Source organism: Melanostigma gelatinosum, assembly GCF_949748355.1.
Source record: "Melanostigma gelatinosum genome assembly, chromosome: 18".
Classification (NCBI taxonomy): Eukaryota; Metazoa; Chordata; class Actinopteri; order Perciformes; family Zoarcidae; genus Melanostigma; species Melanostigma gelatinosum.
In genome coordinates, this window is record NC_136651.1 from 4,924,880 (window position 1) to 4,946,786 (window position 21,907).

The window sequence follows — 21,907 nt, forward strand, 5'->3', positions numbered from 1 at the left end:
GATGCTGTCGCTCTAATACGTCTTGTTGCCGTTTAGACTGGTACGTGGAGCATTTATCCAACTGGAACTCTGACTTATGGAGGTTTTTCAATGCATGTCTAATAAGTATAATTACTACTTTAATTCAATTAATTTAAATTAATTTAGACATAACTAATAATACATTCATTTAAAAGAAGAATATAAATGTAGTTTTGGCTTTCTAAATTGGTATTTCTTATTAATATAACAGAAAAGCACAGTTACACTTGACATTCTTGTTGTCTTGTGTTTCCCATGTGTTGCTCAATCTTACCACAATGCTTGAATTGCTCAAACTTGGAGGCAGATATTGTCCATGCAGAACTGTACAGTTTAAAACAAAAGGCAAGCATGTGACTTATCTTAAATGAGATGGAGGATGATGTGGTTTATTTAGCTAAGCTTAGACCGTGTCCACCATTTGTGAAAGATTTTACCCTTGCACAAATCTACACAATATATAATGTTGCTGTTGATATTTCAGATGAAAACTTAATTACAGTGAACAATTATTCGATAAAAAAAAAAGAAGCTCTGATCAACTGCATATTGGCTGCTTCAACTGGAAGCCAGAGTTTTATATTTGGAGGCGTTAGTGGTTTTGTTAAATTGCACAAGACTCTTGTTTACCACTGATAACGGATACAAAACCCCCAAAAAGACGAGTGCAGCACAAGATCTCGATCTAATTTTCAAGTGTCAACGGAAGTAAAAGTTGTTCAAAATTTACAGCAGAATATAATTTGAGTAAACGAGCTACGGTGTCTCAATTAACGAAGATTGAATATTTTTACATACAATTTTAAAATGCATCTTTAACAAAAAAGCAATTTGCAGATGCACAAATATTTGTAAGCAAATAGCTCATTGTGTGACATCACTACCACAGCTTCACCTTTCTGATGACGAAACATAACACACAATTAAGATACTATGCGGAAATAGGAAAATATACTTGATCAATGAAATAGTCATAAATGACCTGTACTTTCGTCTGGATTTGTGCATGTTGTGCTCATTATTTGTGATTTAGTCAGATTATGTCTTCTAAACGATTACATGGTGAAAATATGGCCCTCTCTTGGTTTAAACAGGTACTGCACCAGTTCCAATAGTTTGTTGCACAAGATTCCCCTTCAGGCAAATGTACCGCTGTTGCACCAGATATGTTCTTCTCTTCTTACTTAATTAAAGGGTAACTTTGGTATTTTTCAACCTTGACCTTATTTCCCCATATTTTTTGTATAAGTGACGAATAAGGACAAGTTTTGAAAAAATACTAAAGTTACCCTTTAACTCCGGCACGATTGCCAAATGTTACTTAAATGAATTTGTCTTTTTAGAAGCTTGCTGTTTCTTGACTCCGTTTACAATAATCGCCATATATCTACATTAACGCCTGCGTGCCCATTTATAGACAGTGCTGGACAGGAGCGACTCAATATTTCATTTTAAACCCAGAAAAAAGACGTTATTGTGCATTTTGAGCGCACAAACTCGACGCCTCATCCCGTCAGCGAAATGTCCATACAGGTCCAAATAACGGAGTAGCAGTCACATGCATTTTGAAGCTTCTCAAACACACCCTGAAAGTGGTCTTTTGGGACACATGCATGTTTTGTGGTTTGACACAAACCAGCTGTGGTATTTTCGTAAAAGTTCCATAATCTGATCATTTCACTGGCTCAACCAAAACAAAAGACTTCCATTCCTGAGGGCTCAGTTATACTGTGTAGTTAAGGTTGTAGGTGCAAGAGTACGACTCATGCACTATCTCTGACTCGATGTCTGAACGTGTTGCTGTGTAACATGTAAACAACAGAACGTTTGGTTGTAGCTTCCAATGCAGAAGAAAAGCTCTGAACCAAACATCACACCGGCTCTGTTCTCCTCCTCAGCCGACTGATTCCCGACGCCAGCAGCTGTCTGCCGCTGAAACACCATAGCTACCAAGAACAGCTCCAGAGATGTGACACAACGTTTTATTTATTTTTTACACCTTAACATTAAGGATCAGAGTCATTCAATAAATAAACTACGTGATATTTAAGTACCGCTTCGCCCTCTTGCGACACGGCTTCAGAATAGTGCCTTGCTACATTTACAAAGTGCTCACGACGAGGCTTCTTCACCAAGGTGCAAATTCCTCAGGTTCCTGCGAGGGCAGGAGTGGAAAAGGGGAATCAGAAGACCTGCAAATGAAAAACATGTTGAGAACAAATGGACCGCTTATGGGGCCTACAGCTCAAACTGGCTGGATTGGATTTACAGCGGTTTATGCGCTGCATGTACTGCCTCTATTATTGTTGGCCACATGTGCGGCTATCTTGCGGTCTGCTGACCAGAAGGAATTTATGAGCTCATGTGGTTGACAGAGTGGGTGGACCAGCTGCACGACCACGGCTTCCAGTAAAGAGCTACACATTACCCGAAAGTATATGCAAACATGTGATTGTATGCAGGTCTGTGCATGGGAATGTGAGATCTTATATTTTTACAGTGTTTCCCAATAATTATACATTCCAACCTCTGTTTTTTCTCAAAGTGCTCTGGTTTCTGCCTCGATCTTCCTCTCTCCATGAAGGCTGTCCGGGTCAGCCGGTGCCACGGTCTGTCTCACTGCGATCTCAGGGCCTCCGCCATAAATACCCAACAAGTACTGCCACGTCTCCTCCGAGATCTGACCATAGTCTGCCCCTGAGGGGAGGACCGCACATAAAAAAAAGATGGTTTATTGACTGCCTGTTTTTATCACTTCCACCTTTTACAGCCAGTGCTGAGGTTTACCTTGCTTGAGTTGTATGTGCCCTCCTTTCATAACACAGATTTTACTGTTGTCGATGGGACCAGGTGGCTCTGAGAACACAAATCGTGAAAAATATCTCGTAAAGACGGAAAGATGAAGACGTTTTAACGCACTACTGTGTTTGTCTTCCTGCAGGGTCGTACCATTGTCTTTGCCCTTCACAAAGCTCTCCCACTCTCTGAACCACTGCATGCTGATGCACAGGATCACCGTCGGAGCCTCTTCAGCCTGAAACTCTTTGTTCAGCTACGGACAAGAGAAACCTGCTCATTCAACATCCAACACCAAGCGTAACGACGTATTTACGCACAGGTAAAGCAGCATTCAGCCGTTTACCTTGATGAAGGTGTCTATTTCTGTTTTCCTGCGTTTAGCCAGAGCTTCAATCTCCACCTGGCAGATGGCGCACATATAGAGGTGGTTGACGGCGGGGCCGCCTCCAAAACTGAGGACAGAAACGCCAACATTTAGTATAAAAGGCACTTGAAAGATACAGTGACAGATTGACACAAATGATGACGACAGCGTCGAGCTGAGGGGAACTTCAGTGTGATCGTTCTCTGTAGGTTTGTCACTGAGAGTGACCCCGTGCACATTTGATCCATATTTCAAATGGAAATATTAGCGAGACAAACACGTTGCATATTTACCTGTTGTAAAGGTACTCCCACACGTTCTGGGGAACAATCACAACCAGGTCGTCGATGTAGTGGTATTTATTCGGTGGGATCCCTGTACGGAGATAGAAATGTACCGACGATAAAGGACGAAATCAATGACTTTTTCAGGCCCGTACTGGAGACCAGAAAGAATCCCAACAACAAAATCCCCACCGTGGACTATGATGGTCTGTACCTCACAAAAGCATTGAAGACATGTTTTTCCAAGTAAACAAGCCAACTGTCGTAAAAATAAGAAAACATCCAGTTTAACAAGAACGCAAATTATTTGTTTTAAGAGCTGAAATGTCTCGAGAGGCCAGAAAACCCCCTCAAAAATCTGTCTTCCATCATAGAACAGCTAAATAATATGGCAAAACAAAGAAATAAAAAAAGGAACACTGGATCCTATATTTCCCAATATGCAAATCAACAGAATCTCTTCATTAAAATCTCAATAATCGTAAACTGTTTTGACGCCCTTTTAAGGCAGGGTTGTTGTTTTACGTCACTCGTTAAACGTCATCAGGATTTGACCACACACCTCCGTGCTGACAGAGAAACGTGTGGTTGCTGATGGCTCCTGGTTCGGCAAAGGTGTTGAACTTGTTCAGCCATTCTCTGGAGATGTAGAACTGCAGCAGGCTGGGCTCCTTCATGTTGGCCAGAGCCACAACCTTCTGCCGCTCTCTCACAGACTCCTCACTACTTTTCCTGCACGAGTCCAGGGGAAAAAAGTACAGCCATTAACGTTTTGGGATAAATAGATTTGGGGTATTACAGGTGTCTTCAAACGCTTACCTATAGAACAACACGTAGGCCTCTGCATTCTGCACCACCGTCTCATGGACCTCCGTCACATACTGGTCATCGAACTCATACCACTGGCCATTGATCACATTCTGACAGTAAGCTATGTAGTGCCCGCCTGCAGCACCAGAAAAGTGTAAAGAAAGCAATGTGATTACCCTGCATGAAGTCGATTTCGATATATTTAAACCTTTGCTGATTCTCTGAAATGTGTTAGTCATGTTTGAAATGCACATATGATGTTATCTCATACTTCCTGCAGTGCCATGGTGACATATGACCGACAGCAGATCGTAAGTGGTGACTTGGGACGGACTGTCCTTGGCCAGGAAAGGCCGCATGTCGAGGCCCTCCAACGGGAAGGATACGTGACTGCTAATCTTGAACGAATACATGACCTCGTGCCGGAAGCGCTTCAGGTGAATGCACAGAATCTACGCAAACAAATGAAACTGTATGAAGCCAACCGCGAGCAAAACCAAACTGGTTATCTGCAGCAAGCAAAAAAAATAGTGTACCTCAGGAAGTCTAAGTACTTTGCAATATTTGACACCATTTCTCAACCTGTAGAAAACAAAATACTGTGTAAAAAAAGTCGAAATGAAAAACGTCCTTAAATTGATGTTTTAATTCTCATTCATGTCTCCATCTGGATTTACTAAACATACTCACTTTTTACATCTCTCACAGCTGTACATGTTGTCCCCTGTGAAAAGAAATAAATTGGACATTTTCAACTCTGCGCTCGACAATTTAAAACGCAAGAGCATTAAAGCAGAATAGCACAGTGTAGCATTGTTTAACCTTTGAGTTCATCTGCAGCAAAGAAGGCGGCGAGGCAGTCCTCCAGCGTCACCATGGGCCCCCAGAACCATGTGGGGATACACGAGACCACGAACCTGTTTCAGAGGCGGAACACAAAGAGACATGCCAGTTACAGCCTCTTCTAGCCTGTCCCCTCACAGAGATCATACTGACAAAAATGACCTTTGTGTGGCTCGGCAACTTTTAACAATTAAGTGACCCCAAAAGAAGTGCTGCCGAGAGCGATGTTAGCTCCTGACAGGGTCGTCGATGCCAGTAAATTGGAAGGGCAGCAGGATGAGCACGGTAGTCACTGTTAAGTTGGAAACGTCGTCACCGGCACTGTTATGATGGTGCTTTTGAAATCTGAGAGCTGCTGGAAGACGAGCAAATAGCATGCCAAGGCCCGTCTCTGCATCTCTGTCCCAATATGTGAGATGATAAACTCGGGTAACATAGTCCAGGCATGTGCAGATGCAGTGATTTCTACTTTTATGTCATCAGTACGTAGCAGTTAACAGAAAACACTGTTTTGCTGGCATGAACAACAACCACACGTTCTGCTGCACAGTCAAAAAAAAAAACACCTCTACAGTCTTTGAAAATACAACATCACTCCTGTTGACTCAGCACTCGCATCTTGTCCTGGAGCACTGGATCAGGCATTTCAGAGCCCTCCTCAGTCTACATAATCTCCTCCCACCCATCAGTCCTGGACTGACTGCCAGAAGTCCTCAAGAGACCCTCGGCCAGCATGAACCACACGCACATTTTCATCAGGTTTGAGGCGTGAAACATAAACTTTTTCCCTGAAGGAATTCCTGAATTTTGTCAGAGCAGAAGTCGAACCAGGGGCCTTCATCAGCTCATGGTGCAGGTCTTGTAACTGGAAACACCCAGCTGATTGTCACTTAAAAGACAGTTCAGCTGTGGTATCTTTCCACTTCTTGCGACTAGCAACGTGCTAGCATGCGTTGTGCTGATCCACCTCACAACGCAACTAAAGGAAGTGCAGCAAACAAAACAAGGACACAAACATTGCCTTGACAGATCTAGCAAAACCCCTCTTGATGCCTACATGCCCTCACCTGCATCATCTGTGGCCGCTGCTGTGGGGAAGTAGGGGCGTGGAAGATAATTATTTGTTGACGGCTTCTGTGGAAACCAAAACCACACAGGGCGGCATTTACTCTGAAGACACTTCACAGGAGCCCACACTTTTCTTGGCAGCCTCATGGTGCTTGATTTAGATTTTCAAAGCCATAAGTGTTAAGTACTGAGTTAACTAGTGCGCATGCGTGTGACGCGGTTGGTTCTAGAGGAACGGAAGATGTGTAACAGTTGTTCGTGGATACGTATTAAAGTAGTCTGAAACATGTACAGTTGTCGCTTGACTTATTGAATTGACAATAAGTAATTCAATTGGGATTCCACTTGCTTTCTTTCTCTGTAAGGCGCTCCCTCAATAAATCATAACCTGATGAGCAAGTCTCAAGTTGCATCCAAGCGCAAAGTAAAAACTAAAACGCACTCTCATGCTTTCAAACATGCGGACTTCTCCCTTTCCTCTGGGGGCTAAACGTGGTCCACTGACCGGCGTATGGAGTCCATGAAGAAGGAGATCCAGCCCTGCGAGCCATAAATGTCGGGATTCAAGCCCGTCTTGACTGGAAGGTTCTGGTGTATGGATGCGTGGAGCTTGGCCAAGTCCTCTTTCCCAGGAATAGGCAGGGACAAGTCTTGGAAGGTTTCCACTGTCGTAGAGACCTGTCACACATTCAGAGAGACGAGGTTCACACAGCAGGCCTCCATCAGTACGAGTAGAGCTTTGAACAATACATGTTTATAGAACAATGGATGCTTATCCAGTGTGGTGGATGAGTGATTTTAGATTCAAATAAATCATTTAACATCTACGTTTTCAAAAAAGGGCGTGAGTGAATTATACAAATAACAGACAAACCAAATAACCTCAGCTGATGAAAGTTTAAAATGTGAATTGTTCAATTAAGATTTTCACATTTTTTATTTATTTTTTCATTCTAATCACAAAAAAATACTGAAATGACTCGATTACACAGGACATGCTTTCACCTAAACTCCCCTTCCTGACTAAACACGGAGCTCCCCCTGGTGTTTGAATGAAGCACAGCTCACCCGGTCACAGGTTAAACACTGGACCAGACTGAGGATGGAGCCGTCGAAGATGTCCGAGATCACGCTGCGATAGAGACACTGTTTCTTCTTCCTGGCACTGAGCTGCAGCTGAGCTGAAGGATTGATGACGGAGGGGAGGATATTAGAGGAACAACTTAATATCGATGATGTTGTTTGACTTGACTACCACCGTCTGCTTCATTAACACCAAAAATAGACCTGACATCTTAAAAACGCAGCAACCTTATGGACTGCAGACCTGAAGAAGAGGCCTGCTGTATATGAAGAACTTTAGAAACCCTCACTGGATTCACATAAAAATCAAAAGGCACCCTGCATTTGCCGCCTTGACTTCTGAATTCATGTGGCTCTAACAAGTCTCTAATGCGAACTACTCTCACATGACTTTGTGGTGCAAATGTACATATCCGAGGCAGAGGGTTGAATAACGGGAACTCCCCAGGAGTCCGTAGGGTCCGCAGCAGTCTACTGAACTCTGGGATGTTTCCTCACCTTTTTTGAAGGCGTAGACCGGTCCGGCGGAGCGGAGGGGGCTGGAGCGAGGTGGACTGGACGCCAGTTTGGGATGCAGCTCCTGAATGGTTCGCACAGGACTGCGGGGGGTGGACTGGGGCTGGTTCATTGACGCTTCATTGTCTGGCTCTGGAAAAAAATAAGAAGCATGTTGGACGCGCAGTATACACAGTTTAGAGGCAAATGAGTCACATGATGCCGGGGATGTTAGATTGAAGAATCCACTTTCTTGACCCTGCTGGCTTACCTGAGGGGTTGCTGCTGTGGTCTTGCCCTTGCCCAGTATCAGATAACTGGTTGTTCTCTTGGCTTTGGACCTCAGGGTTTGCGGTTGGCGTTGACTCCTCTTCCTCTCCCCTCTCAGGAACCCTGTCCGCCGCTGCCGTATCTACATCGGCGTCCTCATCCATCTCTTGCGATCCTCCATGGAGGGGTGAGCCAGATACCCTCCTTTCCTTCAGCTTCTCCTTTTCTGAGATCACCCCGCCGGTGCCGATGCCCACTATCCCTCCCGCCAGTGACCTGACCCCGTCACACACATCCTGCAGGAGCAGCTCGCCGTCACCCGCTGCCCCTCCCTCCCCACGGTCACTGCTGGAGCCAGAGTCACAGGACAGGAAATCATCCTCAGACGGCGAGCGCTCGCCGTCTCTCATCTCCTCGCCGTCACTTCCCTCCCTGCTCATGCTGCACTCTGTCAGAGGCTCCTTCAGCTCTTCGTGTAACTGGTCCATCAGACAGCGCAGGAACTCCTGGGTGTCCTGTAGCGACAAAAGCACATCGCGTTCACTCAAAAGGACGCATGAGTGCGGCTACATACACACAGACAGGAGCTATGCAGAGACATTTCAAAACAGGAAGATAGAAAGACAAGTGTGTGAGTAATGACATCTTGTTTGCAACAAAAAGGCATTTTGTATATCGGTCAGAAGTGGTACAAGGAGAACCTTATCACACCCAGTACGAACAGGAAAACTCATTCATATTTCAGAGGCTTTCAGAGACTTTTCTATGGCAATCCCCAACCAACAGAATCAGACAGTTCACACAATCAAACGTGCACTGAACCGCAATCAAACATGAAGACATTTTAAACTGGATTACACCGATGATTCATCGTCTTACAAAGAATCAGATACGGTTTTGATTTGAGTTGTTTGTGTATTTAAAGAAATTATTATTTTTTTCTTTCTCCCACAGAGTCAGACAAAGGTGACATATGCTTTTTTTAAAAACATTTCTGCAAGCAGTATGACTGTATGTTGAGATATTCTATTCTGTAGTACTGGATGTCTATTGGATCACGTAGTCCCTCTAACTTAAAGGAACAGCTCGACATTTTGGAAAATACGCTTGTTTGCTTTCTTGTCGAGAGTTAGAGGAGGAGATCGATACCACTCCTGTGTCAGTGTGCAACATATAAGGCTGCAGCCAGGAGACGGTTGTCTTAGTTTAGCAGGTTGTCGCTAGCTGTGTCCCCCTGCTTCCAGTCTTCAAGCTAAGCTAAGCTAAGCTAAGCTAACTGTTTCTGTGCATGAAAGTAACAAAGCACACTTCCCAAAATGTCAACTATTCTTTTAAAAAATACACTATTACGCCTCTCTAAGAGGTTTGGCTGGACTAACTTAAGTACACATTGTAGTTTATGCAATTATAAAATCTCATTATTACAAAAAAAATGGGATTGTATCTGTACTCTCCTGCAGTTACTCTCCACTGTTTTCTACATAGAGAGTTATTAAAGCATGTATGACTTTGTCTGGTCCTGAGGATGTGAGAAAAATACAAAAATCCCCCCAAAAAACTGAAGTACAATGAAACTCAAACCAAGCTTTTGGTTATTAATGACAAATGTAATTGTTAATAGCAAAAATACAAGACATTTTTAGGGAATGTGCGAAGAATATACACAGGGGTTTACGAACAAAGAACAACACTGTGTCAAGCTGTTGAGTGATGCCAGGTGTAGTTACCTGCTGGCTGCTTGCCCCTACCTGCTGAGCGTAACCACGAAACATGGGGTTTACTAGTTTGATGCCATGAGACAGACTGGTAGGCACGACATAGCTGGGCCTGGGAGGGTAGCCGCCATGAGAGTTAGTTCAATATACTGTAAATGATCCATTAGTACAGAAAAGTCTCGTATTGCTGCATTCTGTCACTCGTCTCGTGTCATTCTACGTCACGTTTTACGTGTTTATTACCGTTTTTTATGCCAGAGTTCTGAGACGAGTTTCTGGTAGCTCTTACAGAGAGCAGGCTTTTTATCGGTGCGGACCAATCCACTGCAGTCCAGGAAGAACTGAGTGAGAGGAGGACTGGTGAGGAAAGGGAGGAAAACAATGACGTCAACACAACTGTTTAACTGAAGGAAAACGAATCAACAAACATAGAAGCTAATGGGCCAGATGCAATGAGAGGAAGTGACCTCACCAGTTGGACAGGGCTTGAAGAGCCGCATTCATGTAGCAGGAGTTTCCAATATTTTTCATTCCTGTCAAGCCTTCAAACAAGAAAAAACAAGAGCCATACTGTTATTTTAAACTGCCAGAGAATACAAAGGCGTACAAACTAAGATACTTTTTTTTATAACAGAGCAGATAGGTCACCACCAAGGGTTAATTATCAATGCTAGTCTGGATTAAAACGAAACGGGCCAAGGCAGTTAGATCTATTAAAGATGGCCGCAATGATCCAACAGCATGATTCTTAAAACCATTTTTGTCTGTTTTAATAACTTAACCACAACCCATTTGAGAAACCCATGTGTTCTGTTGTTTAGGAGAGGAAATGTTGACAGTGGACTTGTTGTACCTCTGGGTTTAAGGTCATCATCCTCTGACTCTGAACCTTCTTCTTCTGCCACAGCAATTGGCACTGCTTTTAGTGGGTGACTTACTGGCTGAGGAGCTGCTTCCTAGGAAAAAGATGAATAGATGCTCTAAATAAGAAGGTGAGTAAGGAACAAGCTGTGTTACAGACAGATTGGGAGGTGAAGTCGTACCTGCTCCGTGGCGTTACAGTGGTGGGGAGCTGCAGGCACAGGCAGCAGAGCAGGCCTGTGCTCCAAAAACACCTCCCGCTCACACACATAACACCAGATCCTGAACGTCGTCAGGTTCACAGTCAGGTTGTGCTTCTCAGCCTAAAGGGAACACACCCGCAAATCAGTCCAGGGGGATCTGTCTGACACGTTTTCTCTTATCACACCAAGGAGGTAAAGGGACATGCATGTCTTGCGCGAGAGGGTTTTTACCTGTGCATGCAGCGTGCTGTGATCGGAGAAGGACTCTCCACAACCAACATATGGGCAGTCACTCTACAGAGCAGAGACACTGTGTTAGACGGGCTTCTGAATCCTCTCTTCTGTCTTGCAAAGACATTACATCTAAGTATCTACCTTTCTATCTGTTTGAATCGGCTTAATCTCTAAATTAATGTCATGCAAGACGATAAAATGTCAGAGTATCAAATCTGCAACTGCTATATTGCGTACTTGCTTGCATTCCTGAGTTTAAGCGCGACTGCATTTATAATAATACTTATGCCCCACATCATCATTTATTATTAATCAGTCACCTGGCCGTCTTATCTGAAATGCAGAGGTAGTTGCGCTTTCAGGAGTCAACATTTAAGTGACAAGGTGCACAAGCTAAAGCAGCAATTACCCTTGTAAGGACAAAGATTCAAAACATTTTAAAATTGATTTTAAAAGACCCTACCTGCAGACAGGCCCACAGGTTTGGGCCCCCAGCTCCGCAAGACTGGCAAGTTCCCTGCAGCATGAATTGAATAGAAAGGATCAGAACAAAATGCACTAACTCATGCGGTTATTATTACAGTGGTGCAAGGCTGCTATAACAACCTTAAAATATGTGTAGGCCATGGCACACAGCCAAAGACTTGGAATGTGGATCTTTTGACATTTCCAGTAAATTAACGAAAACCCACCTTGGATTTCTGGAGGAGGTCCTCCTTGGTTACCTCTCCTATGGAATCCAGATGAGGACAAACGTCTTGTTCGGCCATAGCTACTAACTCTCATCGGGGGGGGGGGACGTGTGCTAATTTAACATGGCAGTGTAACAAAATTGTAGCGATACAGATGTCAAGCTGTTGTTGCTGAAGCTAGCTTTAACATCTCAACACAAGCACACGATGTGCACCAAGAGAACCCACATGCGCCTTGTCTCTGGCTGATAACGGACGCATGAGTTAAGATGTCTATTGTCGTGTTTAGATCATCCTTTCACAATAACCCCCACATAAACCCGTGGAACCGATCAACTGACAGGCCTTATGTTTACCAAGAAAAGCTCAGGAAAAAAATCTCCTCACTGCAGCGATGACAACAGCAGTTATGAATCCCACCTACCAACGTAAGAAGTTGTCGCTATTTTTTCATTCTTCTTGGCAACAATCGATACTAGATGCGGGCGGGTGACAGTATGCTAACAGGATGTCCAGGAGCCGAGTCGAGAGACGCGATACCCCAGCCCACCATCCCCAAACAACTCGCCTCCCACCCACCTCACATTCACAGCACGGCCCCGGCCGGCACGGCACGACGCAGGGCTGGAAGAGGATGAGGAGGCAACGCGGAGACGTCAACCTGACAAACCCAGACTACAGCAACGCGCGATTAAAAAATAAAACCCCACTTTCCTTGTTTTTATCTCGCGTATCTTTTTATCGTGTACATGCTGCGTGTAATTTATACAAGTAGAAACCAATTAAATAGCTAGATGCTAAATATCCCTGTTTACGGAAGTGACGTAATATTGTACGTCGTTTAAATTGGCCCCCGATTGTACTGTGGGAACAACAGTTGAGCGTAGCATAAAACGAATATGTCCGATAATGGGACAGTTGTATAGTCACAGTGCATTTACAATACATATATCATGACTTGTGAAGGAAATTCATTTAGAGTAGCAGTTCTTCAACGATAGATCGACATTTTGGTTTTTGAAGTTGTCAATGTTGCGCTCGAAGCAGATAGTCAAATCCAGAGCCGTTTAATGAGAGTCACGTCATCTCTGTTATTTTTGTTACAGCAATGGCGGCTCGTGGAGCCTCTCAAGTAGCTCCCGGAAGTTAGCAGCGTATACTACCAGCGACAACAAACAACAATATCTGTCTCCTTATCAATGGAAATGCCTACTGAAATATACAAATATGAGATAATGTCTTAGTTCATTTTATTTGTAGAAACAAATGTCATTATTTAAAAAAAGATATTAACAGGTGGCCAGGAAGTCCTACGTTTTGAAACGTGAAATCATACTTTTGAAAATAAAATGGTTATCTAATTTAATTAAAGTCAAAATAGTTAAACTACGAAAAGTACTCATTGAAAAGAATGACCCATTTCAGTATAATATTATTTTTAATTACTTTATATACTGCTAGGTATTTCATGCTTAAAATATATCCTTTATAAGTTGATCATATTTCATGTTTATTTAAATCTTTAAAGTAATTTAAGATGTCGTAAATTGTTGCAAAGTTGGAAATACAGTACAAGTACCCCGAAATGATACAGTACTTTTGTAAATGTACTTCCACTACTGAGTTACTACAGACCGTGTACTATACACAACCAATGTCCCATTGAGTATGACGTTCAAAGACGTTATTGTATCACTGATCCTGAGTCAGAATAGGACTTTTAAAACTACAAAGCTGTAGCATGCGAGCAGCTGTAACATCTGGCTCCAGGTCGGTGCATTAGAAGCCACGTAACCACGGTGCAAAGCCTCGCGCTATTTAGGTTACCCAGAATCCCTCGGTCTTCCTTTCAGCCTGAACCGACATGGTGGGTACATAGCCGATCCTTCTGAGGAATAAATCTTTCCGTTGTATCTGTCTGCATCGCTTGATGTATGCGTTGTGTTACTCTTTAAAATATATTTATGACTTACGTGAAGCCTGCCAGTATCTATAGTGTCGGTATTTCGCGTCGATGTTTTTGTTTTTAGGGTAAAACTTGGTGAAGTTAAGCATTGTGTTGCCGGTACGATTTGCACCGTAGCTAAAGCTAATGTCGGTGCACACGCTATATTTCGGGACCACTGTCTCGCTTTCATTCTGTATTTTTAATTTAATTTGAGTTTGTGAATAATTGAAGTAAAACGTGACTTGTAATGTACAGTGATACGAGTGTGTATCCGGGTGTTAAACCCAATAGAGTTGATAGGCCCGAGCATTGCGTCTTCCTGCTAAGATGGTAACGTGCTGTTGGCTTCCATACCTCAAACCCACGTTATTCAGGACTTTGTCAGCTTGGTGTTCGTCTAATCGGCGAATATCAACATTTTAAAAGTATAACCAGTCAGTAGTAACGTCAGCAGTCAAGCTAGTGCTATTGGTCTTGATTCTGTGTAGCATGCTAACAGTGTAGCCTGCAACATGGAGTAGTCTAGCTCCATCCAATGTATTGCTCTGGAACTTAATTGCGTGTTATTGGCTTAAACTACTGGTCTTCAAACACTGCTTGTGTTAAATGGTCTTGGGTGAGCTAATGTGTGTTGAACAAGGCCAGCTTCCATGCTGAGCAATGGATGTTAAAACTCATGCATGCTGGTTTGGGCAGTGCAAGTAGTATTAATGTTAAATTTAGATGTTAACTTAAATTGTTCTGTGGCTTACTTGGGCAACACATTTAACATTGTGTTAGTGTTTACAAGTGTTGTGCTGTATGTTGAGTCATGGCTGTCGATGCATGTTTAGGTTTCAAACTTTCTTCTGTTTTCAGTAGATTGTGTATTGTGTGTACCTTTTCATTAATGCTTCTCAACATTGCTTTGACAGCCTAAGGGAAAGAAGGCTAAGGGGAAGAAGGTGGCGCCGGCCCCTAATGTGGCCAGGAAACATGAGGCAAAGAAAGTAGTCAACCCCCTGTTCGAGAAGAGGCCAAAGAACTACGGCATCGGTGAGTATCCTCGGCGTGGATTTTTGGGAAAACTCAACATTGTAACGGTGCAGATGATGATACTAATATTTGCTATCTTAACATCATTGACGACAACTTTAATCACCAAGATCGCTGATGCACTTATGATGAGAAAATCAAAAGGTCTAAGTTTGGTACTAGATACTAATTTATTATATTTCCCCCACAGGCCAGGATATTCAGCCCAAGCGTGATTTGACACGCTTCGTGAAATGGCCTCGGTACATCCGCCTGCAGAGGCAGCGTGCCATCCTCTACAAGCGTCTGAAGGTTCCCCCTGCAATCAACCAGTTCACCCAGGCTCTGGACCGCCAGACCGGTGAGTGAGGGACGCTTTAGTACTCTAGGCTGTTAAAGTCCTTACTAGTGCCGTGATGACATTGCAGATGATGTGAAAGAATATTTGCTAACTGAACAGCTGTGCTGACACCCACCAAGATCACTGATGCCTCTTCTAGATATATATTGTCCACTTGTCGTGCTGTAGTATAATCAATGCATGTAGCCCCTGTTGGGTGGTTGACTTCATATTTGTATGGTCTCCTCAGCCACACAGCTGTTCAAGCTGGCCCACAAGTACAGGCCAGAGACCAAGCAGGAGAAGAAGCAGAGGCTGCTGGCCCGCGCTGAGCAGAAGGCCGCTGGAAAGGGAGATACTCCCACCAAGAGGCCTCCTGTGGTCCGTGCAGGTGAGGTTTACTAACGAACAAAGTAGAGTTGATGGGTAACATATCGTATAACTTGGAAAGCCCTTTAAGTCTGGCTGGGTTGAACATCCGATGTGAATCGTGTGACCCGTCTCTAACTTGGCCTTAATGCAGTGATGACTCGAATATATTCACCTGAACCCTGATGCTTTTAAGCTTTTTAACCCTGAGCATTGGCCAAAATATAAAATAAGATGTTTCCAGGGTGTTTTTTGGGTAGACGGTGATTTTTTTTTTTTTTTCCCACTTCCCTGCAGGTGTGAACACAGTCACCTCTCTGGTGGAGAGCAAGAAAGCCCAGCTGGTCATCATTGCCCACGATGTAGATCCAATTGAGGTAAGATTGTCACGCGTTATTTTAGTAGCAGTGCAATTTTCCGTATTGGCAAAGTTCAAGTATAGGAAGTGGTCTCTGGCAATGATGTATGAATTTCTTCGACTGAATCCTCCATGTGGATCAAACTTTTTAACCCTGAGCAGAGACCACAAACCAAGAATAAATCAGATTAATCCTTTTCTTTGGCTTTACTTGAAGCTAATACTTCATTAAATATTAATATTTTCTCCTGTGGTTCCCTGACTTCTCTAGCTCGTCGTCTTCCTGCCAGCTTTGTGCCGTAAGATGGGCGTCCCGTACTGCATCGTCAAGGGCAAGGCTAGACTGGGCAGACTGGTGCACAGAAAGACGTGCACTTCAGTTGCCTTCACACAGACGAACCCGTAAGTATGCCCACAAACTGAGCTGTGGTGTCTTTTTGAGTATAGAAAGTGGTCTCTAGCAATGATGTATGAATTTCTTCGACTGAATCCTCCATGTGGATCAAACTTATGAGCTTTTTAACCCTGAGCAGAGACCACAAACCAAGAATACATGTTTTACCATATTTATTGTGACAGTTAGTCTGATCAGATTCATCCTTTCAAAGAGTGCAATAGAGTGGTGCGTGTGTGCCGCTAGGGTCATAAAACCAAATTTGAGATTGACTGAAGATCTGGTATTTTTGAAACCAACATGTAAATGATTGATCGACATTATCCTGTTAAAAGTAGACCTGATCATTGAATCAATAATTCCTTGTTGCGCCGCCTCGTAATGTCTGCACTCTAATAAATGGCTTTCTTCTCTCCTAGTGAGGATAAAGGTGCACTTGCCAAGCTTGTGGAAGCCATCAAGACCAACTACAATGACAGATATGAGGAGGTGAGCTTTCATTTGAGTTGACTGCAAATATCGGCCGCATTAGTAAAATGTGAATATAATATAAAGGAAGTGCACAATTTTAATCTCTTTAAATTTGTTTTCCAGATCCGTCGTCACTGGGGAGGTGGTATCATGGGCCCAAAATCTACGGCCCGCATCACTAAGCTTGAGAAGGCAAAGGCCAAGGAACTGGCAACCAAGCTTGGTTAAAATGTTTGGAATAAAAAATGTATGTCTTAAAAGAGACTTGTTTGGTTTTATTGTATTGTATTTTGAAAGAATTCAATTTAAGATAAATCTAAAACATTAATGTCTGGGAAACAATGCATTTGGCTGTCTAATTCGATCAACACAGTATTCTTCCTGCAGTTAATGATGAAAATATGTAGCAGATCCTTAATTTTATTGGGTGAAAGTGTACCCACGGCACTCAAGGCCCCAACACATTACCGCCACTTAGATGGTTAGGCGAGTGCATGGTGTCACATTTTACATAGTGAGGCTCTGGCAGTTTAATTTTCAATTGTTTGAAAATTAACTGACTTTTCTACAGATGCATTTTGGGGCTGATCTATAAACAATTTTCTGAGACCTGGAAAACTGAGACTGTAGACTATTTTACTGTGAGGCCTCAAGTGTTTAAAGACACCAGTGTAGAAGTTGTCACTGCAGTTCATGGGGCAGTAGTTTCCTTTTAATACAAATCTGCAGAAAACTTCAATTTTAGGGAGTATCTTTCCAGTGTCCCCCGTCAGTTAATGGAGCAGTAGTTGAGATGTGTAGAAATACAGACTGGCGCTAAATGCAGTCATACATTTATTTTCTTAAACTTTTTCAGTAGAAAAATCCACAACAATATCGGCAATATTTCATATGTAATAAAAGGTCACTCATTTAATCATCTTGATGAACTTTGCGTACCACATGTAGGCGGTTGCTGCACACAAGCCGTACCTTTGGAGAAAAGAGGACTTAATAAATCAATTCAGTAAAACTAGTTACAGGACCGTTATTTACAGTGCAGCAGCACATGGGCCGAGTTCTTTGTTTCTCAGGTGTGTTTAATCTACTTACCATGTTACTACATACTGCATGTGTTCGTTCCTCAGGGTGATTCTGGTTTGTCCACCTATTGGTCCGCCAGGAGTCGTGCTCCCTGTTTAATCAAAGACACTTTAATTTACTCATGAATCCATAACTAACATCGTTAATACCAGTGGTTTAACTGTTCCTTTCTGCTCACCTGTAGAGTAATGAAAGTGTATGAGCCAGTTGTATATTTGATATTCACTATGATGTAGTTGAGTCAAAGAGCATGGTGGCCTTTGTAGTCCACGAGAACATACCAAAGTCTGCATCAATGAAGACGGGCTCAGCTCCAGTGACGCTGCCCATGGCCTCCAGGTCCCGGAAATGCCAGCGGTTTTTCTCCACATCATTGTTCGGCACAAAGGGTTTGCGGATCTCGGTCAGTCGAACGACCCCAACAATCTCCACCTCACCTTCCACCTGAAGAGAAGCGCCATTACATTTGGTCAGACAAGTCTAAATAGGCTGCGAGGAAATAAAAATGGAAAGTACGACGGGGAAGCTTTGGTGCCGCCATTTCCTTGAATATAAAATGTGATGTTAATGGTTTTGTGTGGTTGGTTATAGCTGAGGCCAAATAGAAATCCCAGAGCCACTAATACCATCAGATGAGTACTGTAAATCAGATACAATCAAGTTCATCAAATGTCTTTGTGTCCACAAAAAGGTTGTCTGGAAGGATGATATTTGACATGCGTGGAATAAAGATCTCTAGTTCTGTTGCATTGATTTTGATTCTCTCTATTCTTTTTTTGTACGTTCCATCGTGAGTTGGACAATGTTAAACCGGTAGAGTCGTCTGAATAAAGAGGCCGTGACGCGTCACATCCTCTGAAGTACCAACCTGTCCCTTCACCCTGGTCTCTGGTCTGATCTTCTTCCTTGGGACGTATCCTCTGTTCACCAGGATTGTGATGCTGCAGGTGAAGGTAGCAACCATCAGCGGGTGTTGGATGCAAGAGATGACACGTGTGCAGTAAGAATGTTTTATCTGTTGTCCTACCCGAGGTCAGTGCAGTGGAACGGAGTGATGACATTTGCGCCGGTCTCTCCGCTTGAAGCCAGCCTGCCCGCCTCCCTGGCCTCTTTCTCCGGGTCGACTGGAGAGCGTGGCAGAATGTACAGCTCCTGTGAGTGGTCGTACTGTCCGCGCACCATCACCCTCCTGTACTCCAGGCTTTTCAGCTCATTAGGACTGAGACCCGCAATTTATCAAGGAAAGATAATCAACGCTATTATATATATAGTATTATATTATTATATAGTAAATTCAAAGTCTGTTTTACACACGTAGGTGCCCTTTTTAAATTAGTAAAACATGTGAGTCATGCAAATGTTTTTTTTTTTTTTTTGTAAAGGGTATTTGTGGCAATATACAGACAAAAAAGAAAAGATTTAAAGACAAATTGTGGACCTGATATTCAGCCACGCCACTGGAGTTCTTATAAAGCAACTTGCATATTTGTATTTCTAAAATCCCAGACTTCTTAAGCAGGAGGGGGCACAGCTGCATTTAGTGTGTGAGAATACAAAGAAACGTTTCTCACAAGTACTTACTCGCGAGGAAGAGGAATGGGTTCTGCAGCAGTGAGTGTCTTCAGATCATTGATCAGCTGCATTTTCCACTTACGCCGTTTCAGCTTCACAGAAACAAAATGTATCACGAGTCCATCAAACAAGAACAAACCATCAGCATCCATTTTTTATGTGAAAACACAAAGTAAACATGCTGTACCTGCCAAGTACCGAGGCCCAAGGTGGTGACAGGGATGAGCAGCAGGAACCATTTGAAGAAAGAGTCTTCTGATTTTTCCGCTTCGGCTGCTGTGGAGCTCGACTGTCGCCCAAAGGTGACGAACTTACCTGGAAATTCACAATACACAAGACAGGAAGTGAAGACACTGGACGTGTTAAATGGGTCGACGAGGAACGTAATATGTGGCCTTTTCAGTTGTAGATCACGGAACCGGGTCACAAAGCTTTCGTGCAGGTTTTCAATCAGTGTTGCACATCTGGCTCTTTGCTTATTCAGGGCGGCACTGGTGACTTGCCCGCTGGCTTTTAGCAGAGTGGGAAAATGCGTTAAATCTCCACATGGACGTCTGATACCATTCGTTTTAGTTTGTCGTTTTCAGGAGACAAGATTTCAACAACGTCACAGGCATTTTGTAACGAACTCCCCTTCATTGTATGGCTTTTTAGCCCGTGCAATGTTCCAAGCCAGTTGATACGATGCAAGCGTTACATCGTATCAACTGGCTTGGAACATTGCACAAATATAAACTCTCCCACTCTGTTAAAAACGTCCTGTGTTCATCTTCATATTTTCGTTTTGCTGTGCATTTTTTCCCTGCCATTTTGAGAGCGAACTGGACACAAATTGTTCACTCAAATGATCTTGCCCCTACAGCAGGGGTCTTCAATTAAAATTCCAAAAGGTCCTGCTTGAGAAAATCTCCTCGGGCAAAGGACCGGAACATTACAATAATATCTAACTTGCGCTATTTAGTGCCATATATATATATATATATATATATATATATATATAAAAAATATATATAAAAGAGCCGCGGGTTGGCCAGGCCTGACATAGATGAACATTCTCTGCCTTCTTAAAGGAATTGAAAGCTTAACCAGGGGACTATAATCCCATACAAGGGCTGGGTAACTGCATTGAACAAATCAACAACTGGATGTGCCAGAATTTTCTTCAATTAAACAAAGATAAAACAGAAGTAATTGTTTTTGGTACCAATGACGAACAATTGAAAATCACCGCTCAGCTTCAGTCACTGATGTTAAAACCCACAAACCAAGCCAGAAATCTAGGTGTAGTTATGGATTCAGACCTCAACCTGAACAGCCATATCAAGACAATTACAAAATCAGCCTCCTATCACCTGAAGAATATATCAAGGATTAGAGGACTTATGTCTCAACAGGATTTGGAAAAACTTGTCCACGCATTTATCTTCAGCAGACTGGACGACTGTAACGGTGTGTTTACAGGTCTCTGTAAAAAGTCCGTCAGAAAGCTGCAGCTGATTCAGAACGCTGCAGCTCGAGTCCTCACTAAGACCAGGAGGGTGGACCACATCACCCCAGTTCGGAGGTCTTTGCACTGGCTTCCTGTCCAACAAAGAATTGACTTGAAAATCCTGCTGTTGGTTTACAAAGCACTGAATGGTTTGGGACCAAAATACATCTCCGATCTGCTGCTACCTTATGAACCATCCCGACCCCTCAGGTCGTCTGGGACCGGTCTACTTTCTGTTCCCAGAGTCAGAACTAAACATGGAGAAGCAGCGTTCAGTTTTTCTGCTCCACATATCTGGAACAAAGTCCCAGAAAGCTGCAGGTCTGCTGAGACCCTCAGCTCATTTAAATCAAGATTGAAGACCTTTCTGTTTGCTGCTGCCTTTAATTGAACCACATTCAATTAATATATGAATCAATTTCCTGCATTTCTGCATTTTACTACTGCATTTTTTTTTCTTACACTGTTTTTTAATTGTTTTTGAAATCTCCTTTTCTTTTGCCTTGTGTTTTTATGCTTTTAATGGTTTTATGTGAAGCACTTTGAATTACCTTGTTGTTGAAATGTGCTATACAAATAAACTTGCCTTGCCTTGCCTAATCTGTTTGTAACTCATAATGTTTTCTTAAATTTGTTTAAATCAACAATCCTGGATATTTGTTTATTCATAATATTATGAATTACTGTGGATTGTTTGCTTTTAATAAGTTTTCCTGCGCATTTTTTAATGGTGGAAAACAAAAGTACAGTGTCATCGTTATGTTTATTGACAGTTACCTTCTGCATGTTTGAAGAGTGGCAGTCTGGGCAGCACGAGAGTCCTCTTGATGTAAATGACATGCGACTGCAATGACAGAAAATCAGCTCAGCAATCTCAAAACCACTGAAAAGTGACATTCACATGACTCGGTGAAGACGAAAAAAAACCGAGATGTGAAACATGTTACCTTTTGTTTGAGCGTCTTTAGCACCCTGCTGGAATAAGCCAGCACTAATTTTAAAGACATGTCAGGTCAAAACATCAGAAAACACGGAGGAGACATCCGTCATAACAGATACATCAGTTATCAGGAGGGGGACTTCTTTTGGTGTTACTACTTCCGGTGTAATGACGCTCCGCCCCGGGA

The 21,907-nt window shown here is 42.9% G+C and overlaps 3 protein-coding genes across 3 annotated transcripts; 1 reads left to right on the forward strand and 2 right to left on the reverse strand.

Moving 5' to 3' along the window:
- Nucleotides 1-1,989: 1,989 nt before the first annotated feature.
- usp20 (ubiquitin specific peptidase 20) lies at nt 1,990-12,223 on the reverse strand. The gene is made up of 24 exons (XM_079290156.1): nt 11,743-12,223; nt 11,514-11,567; nt 11,048-11,110; nt 10,796-10,936; nt 10,606-10,708; nt 10,225-10,294; nt 9,996-10,109; nt 9,765-9,864; nt 8,039-8,552; nt 7,771-7,920; nt 7,258-7,370; nt 6,695-6,867; nt 5,101-5,195; nt 4,969-5,002; nt 4,815-4,860; nt 4,550-4,730; nt 4,288-4,414; nt 4,031-4,200; nt 3,478-3,559; nt 3,164-3,272; nt 2,971-3,073; nt 2,809-2,877; nt 2,549-2,718; nt 1,990-2,213 (listed from the first exon to the last, which is right to left on the reverse strand). The coding sequence occupies exons 1-23, from the start codon at nt 11,818-11,820 to the stop codon at nt 2,561-2,563; spliced, it is 2,847 nt and encodes a 948-aa protein (XP_079146282.1). The 5' UTR covers nt 11,821-12,223; the 3' UTR covers nt 1,990-2,213; nt 2,549-2,560.
- Nucleotides 12,224-13,585: 1,362 nt separating this feature from the next.
- rpl7a (ribosomal protein L7a) lies at nt 13,586-16,900 on the forward strand. Its single transcript, XM_079288954.1, has 8 exons — nt 13,586-13,609; nt 14,605-14,725; nt 14,916-15,065; nt 15,295-15,435; nt 15,711-15,790; nt 16,043-16,173; nt 16,585-16,654; nt 16,760-16,900. The coding sequence occupies exons 1-8, from the start codon at nt 13,607-13,609 to the stop codon at nt 16,862-16,864; spliced, it is 801 nt and encodes a 266-aa protein (XP_079145080.1). The 5' UTR covers nt 13,586-13,606; the 3' UTR covers nt 16,865-16,900.
- A 617-nt stretch (nt 16,901-17,517) lies between these two features.
- On the reverse strand, nt 17,518-21,867 carry surf1 (SURF1 cytochrome c oxidase assembly factor). Its single transcript, XM_079288953.1, has 9 exons — nt 21,728-21,867; nt 21,558-21,624; nt 19,479-19,606; nt 19,301-19,383; nt 18,747-18,938; nt 18,588-18,660; nt 18,001-18,163; nt 17,729-17,810; nt 17,518-17,608 (listed from the first exon to the last, which is right to left on the reverse strand). The coding sequence occupies exons 1-9, from the start codon at nt 21,785-21,787 to the stop codon at nt 17,545-17,547; spliced, it is 912 nt and encodes a 303-aa protein (XP_079145079.1). The 5' UTR covers nt 21,788-21,867; the 3' UTR covers nt 17,518-17,544.
- Between the last annotated feature and the right edge of the window lie 40 nt (nt 21,868-21,907).

What these genes read in the sequence shown, in the direction of transcription:
- usp20 (XM_079290156.1), bottom strand. Translation starts at nt 11,820, where the DNA reads ATGGCCGAACAAGACGTTTGTCCTCATCTGGATTCCATAGGAGAGGTA. An exon ending in GCCTACGTGTTGTTCTATAG is followed by an intron (nt 4,201 to 4,287) that starts GTAAGCGTTTGA and finishes GGACTCGTGCAG; the next exon opens with GAAAAGTAGTGAGGAGTCTG. An exon ending in GCACATACAACTCAAGCAAG is followed by an intron (nt 2,719 to 2,808) that starts GTAAACCTCAGC and finishes TCCTCCCCTCAG; the next exon opens with GGGCAGACTATGGTCAGATC.
- rpl7a (XM_079288954.1), top strand. An exon ending in GCCAAAGAACTACGGCATCG is followed by an intron (nt 14,726 to 14,915) that starts GTGAGTATCCTC and finishes TTTCCCCCACAG; the next exon opens with GCCAGGATATTCAGCCCAAG. An exon ending in ACGATGTAGATCCAATTGAG is followed by an intron (nt 15,791 to 16,042) that starts GTAAGATTGTCA and finishes TGACTTCTCTAG; the next exon opens with CTCGTCGTCTTCCTGCCAGC.
- surf1 (XM_079288953.1), bottom strand. Translation starts at nt 21,787, where the DNA reads ATGTCTTTAAAATTAGTGCTGGCTTATTCCAGCAGGGTGCTAAAGACG. An exon ending in ACTCTTCAAACATGCAGAAG is followed by an intron (nt 19,607 to 21,557) that starts GTAACTGTCAAT and finishes GTGAATTTCCAG; the next exon opens with GTAAGTTCGTCACCTTTGGG. An exon ending in AGACCAGGGTGAAGGGACAG is followed by an intron (nt 18,164 to 18,587) that starts GTTGGTACTTCA and finishes GCTTCTCTTCAG; the next exon opens with GTGGAAGGTGAGGTGGAGAT.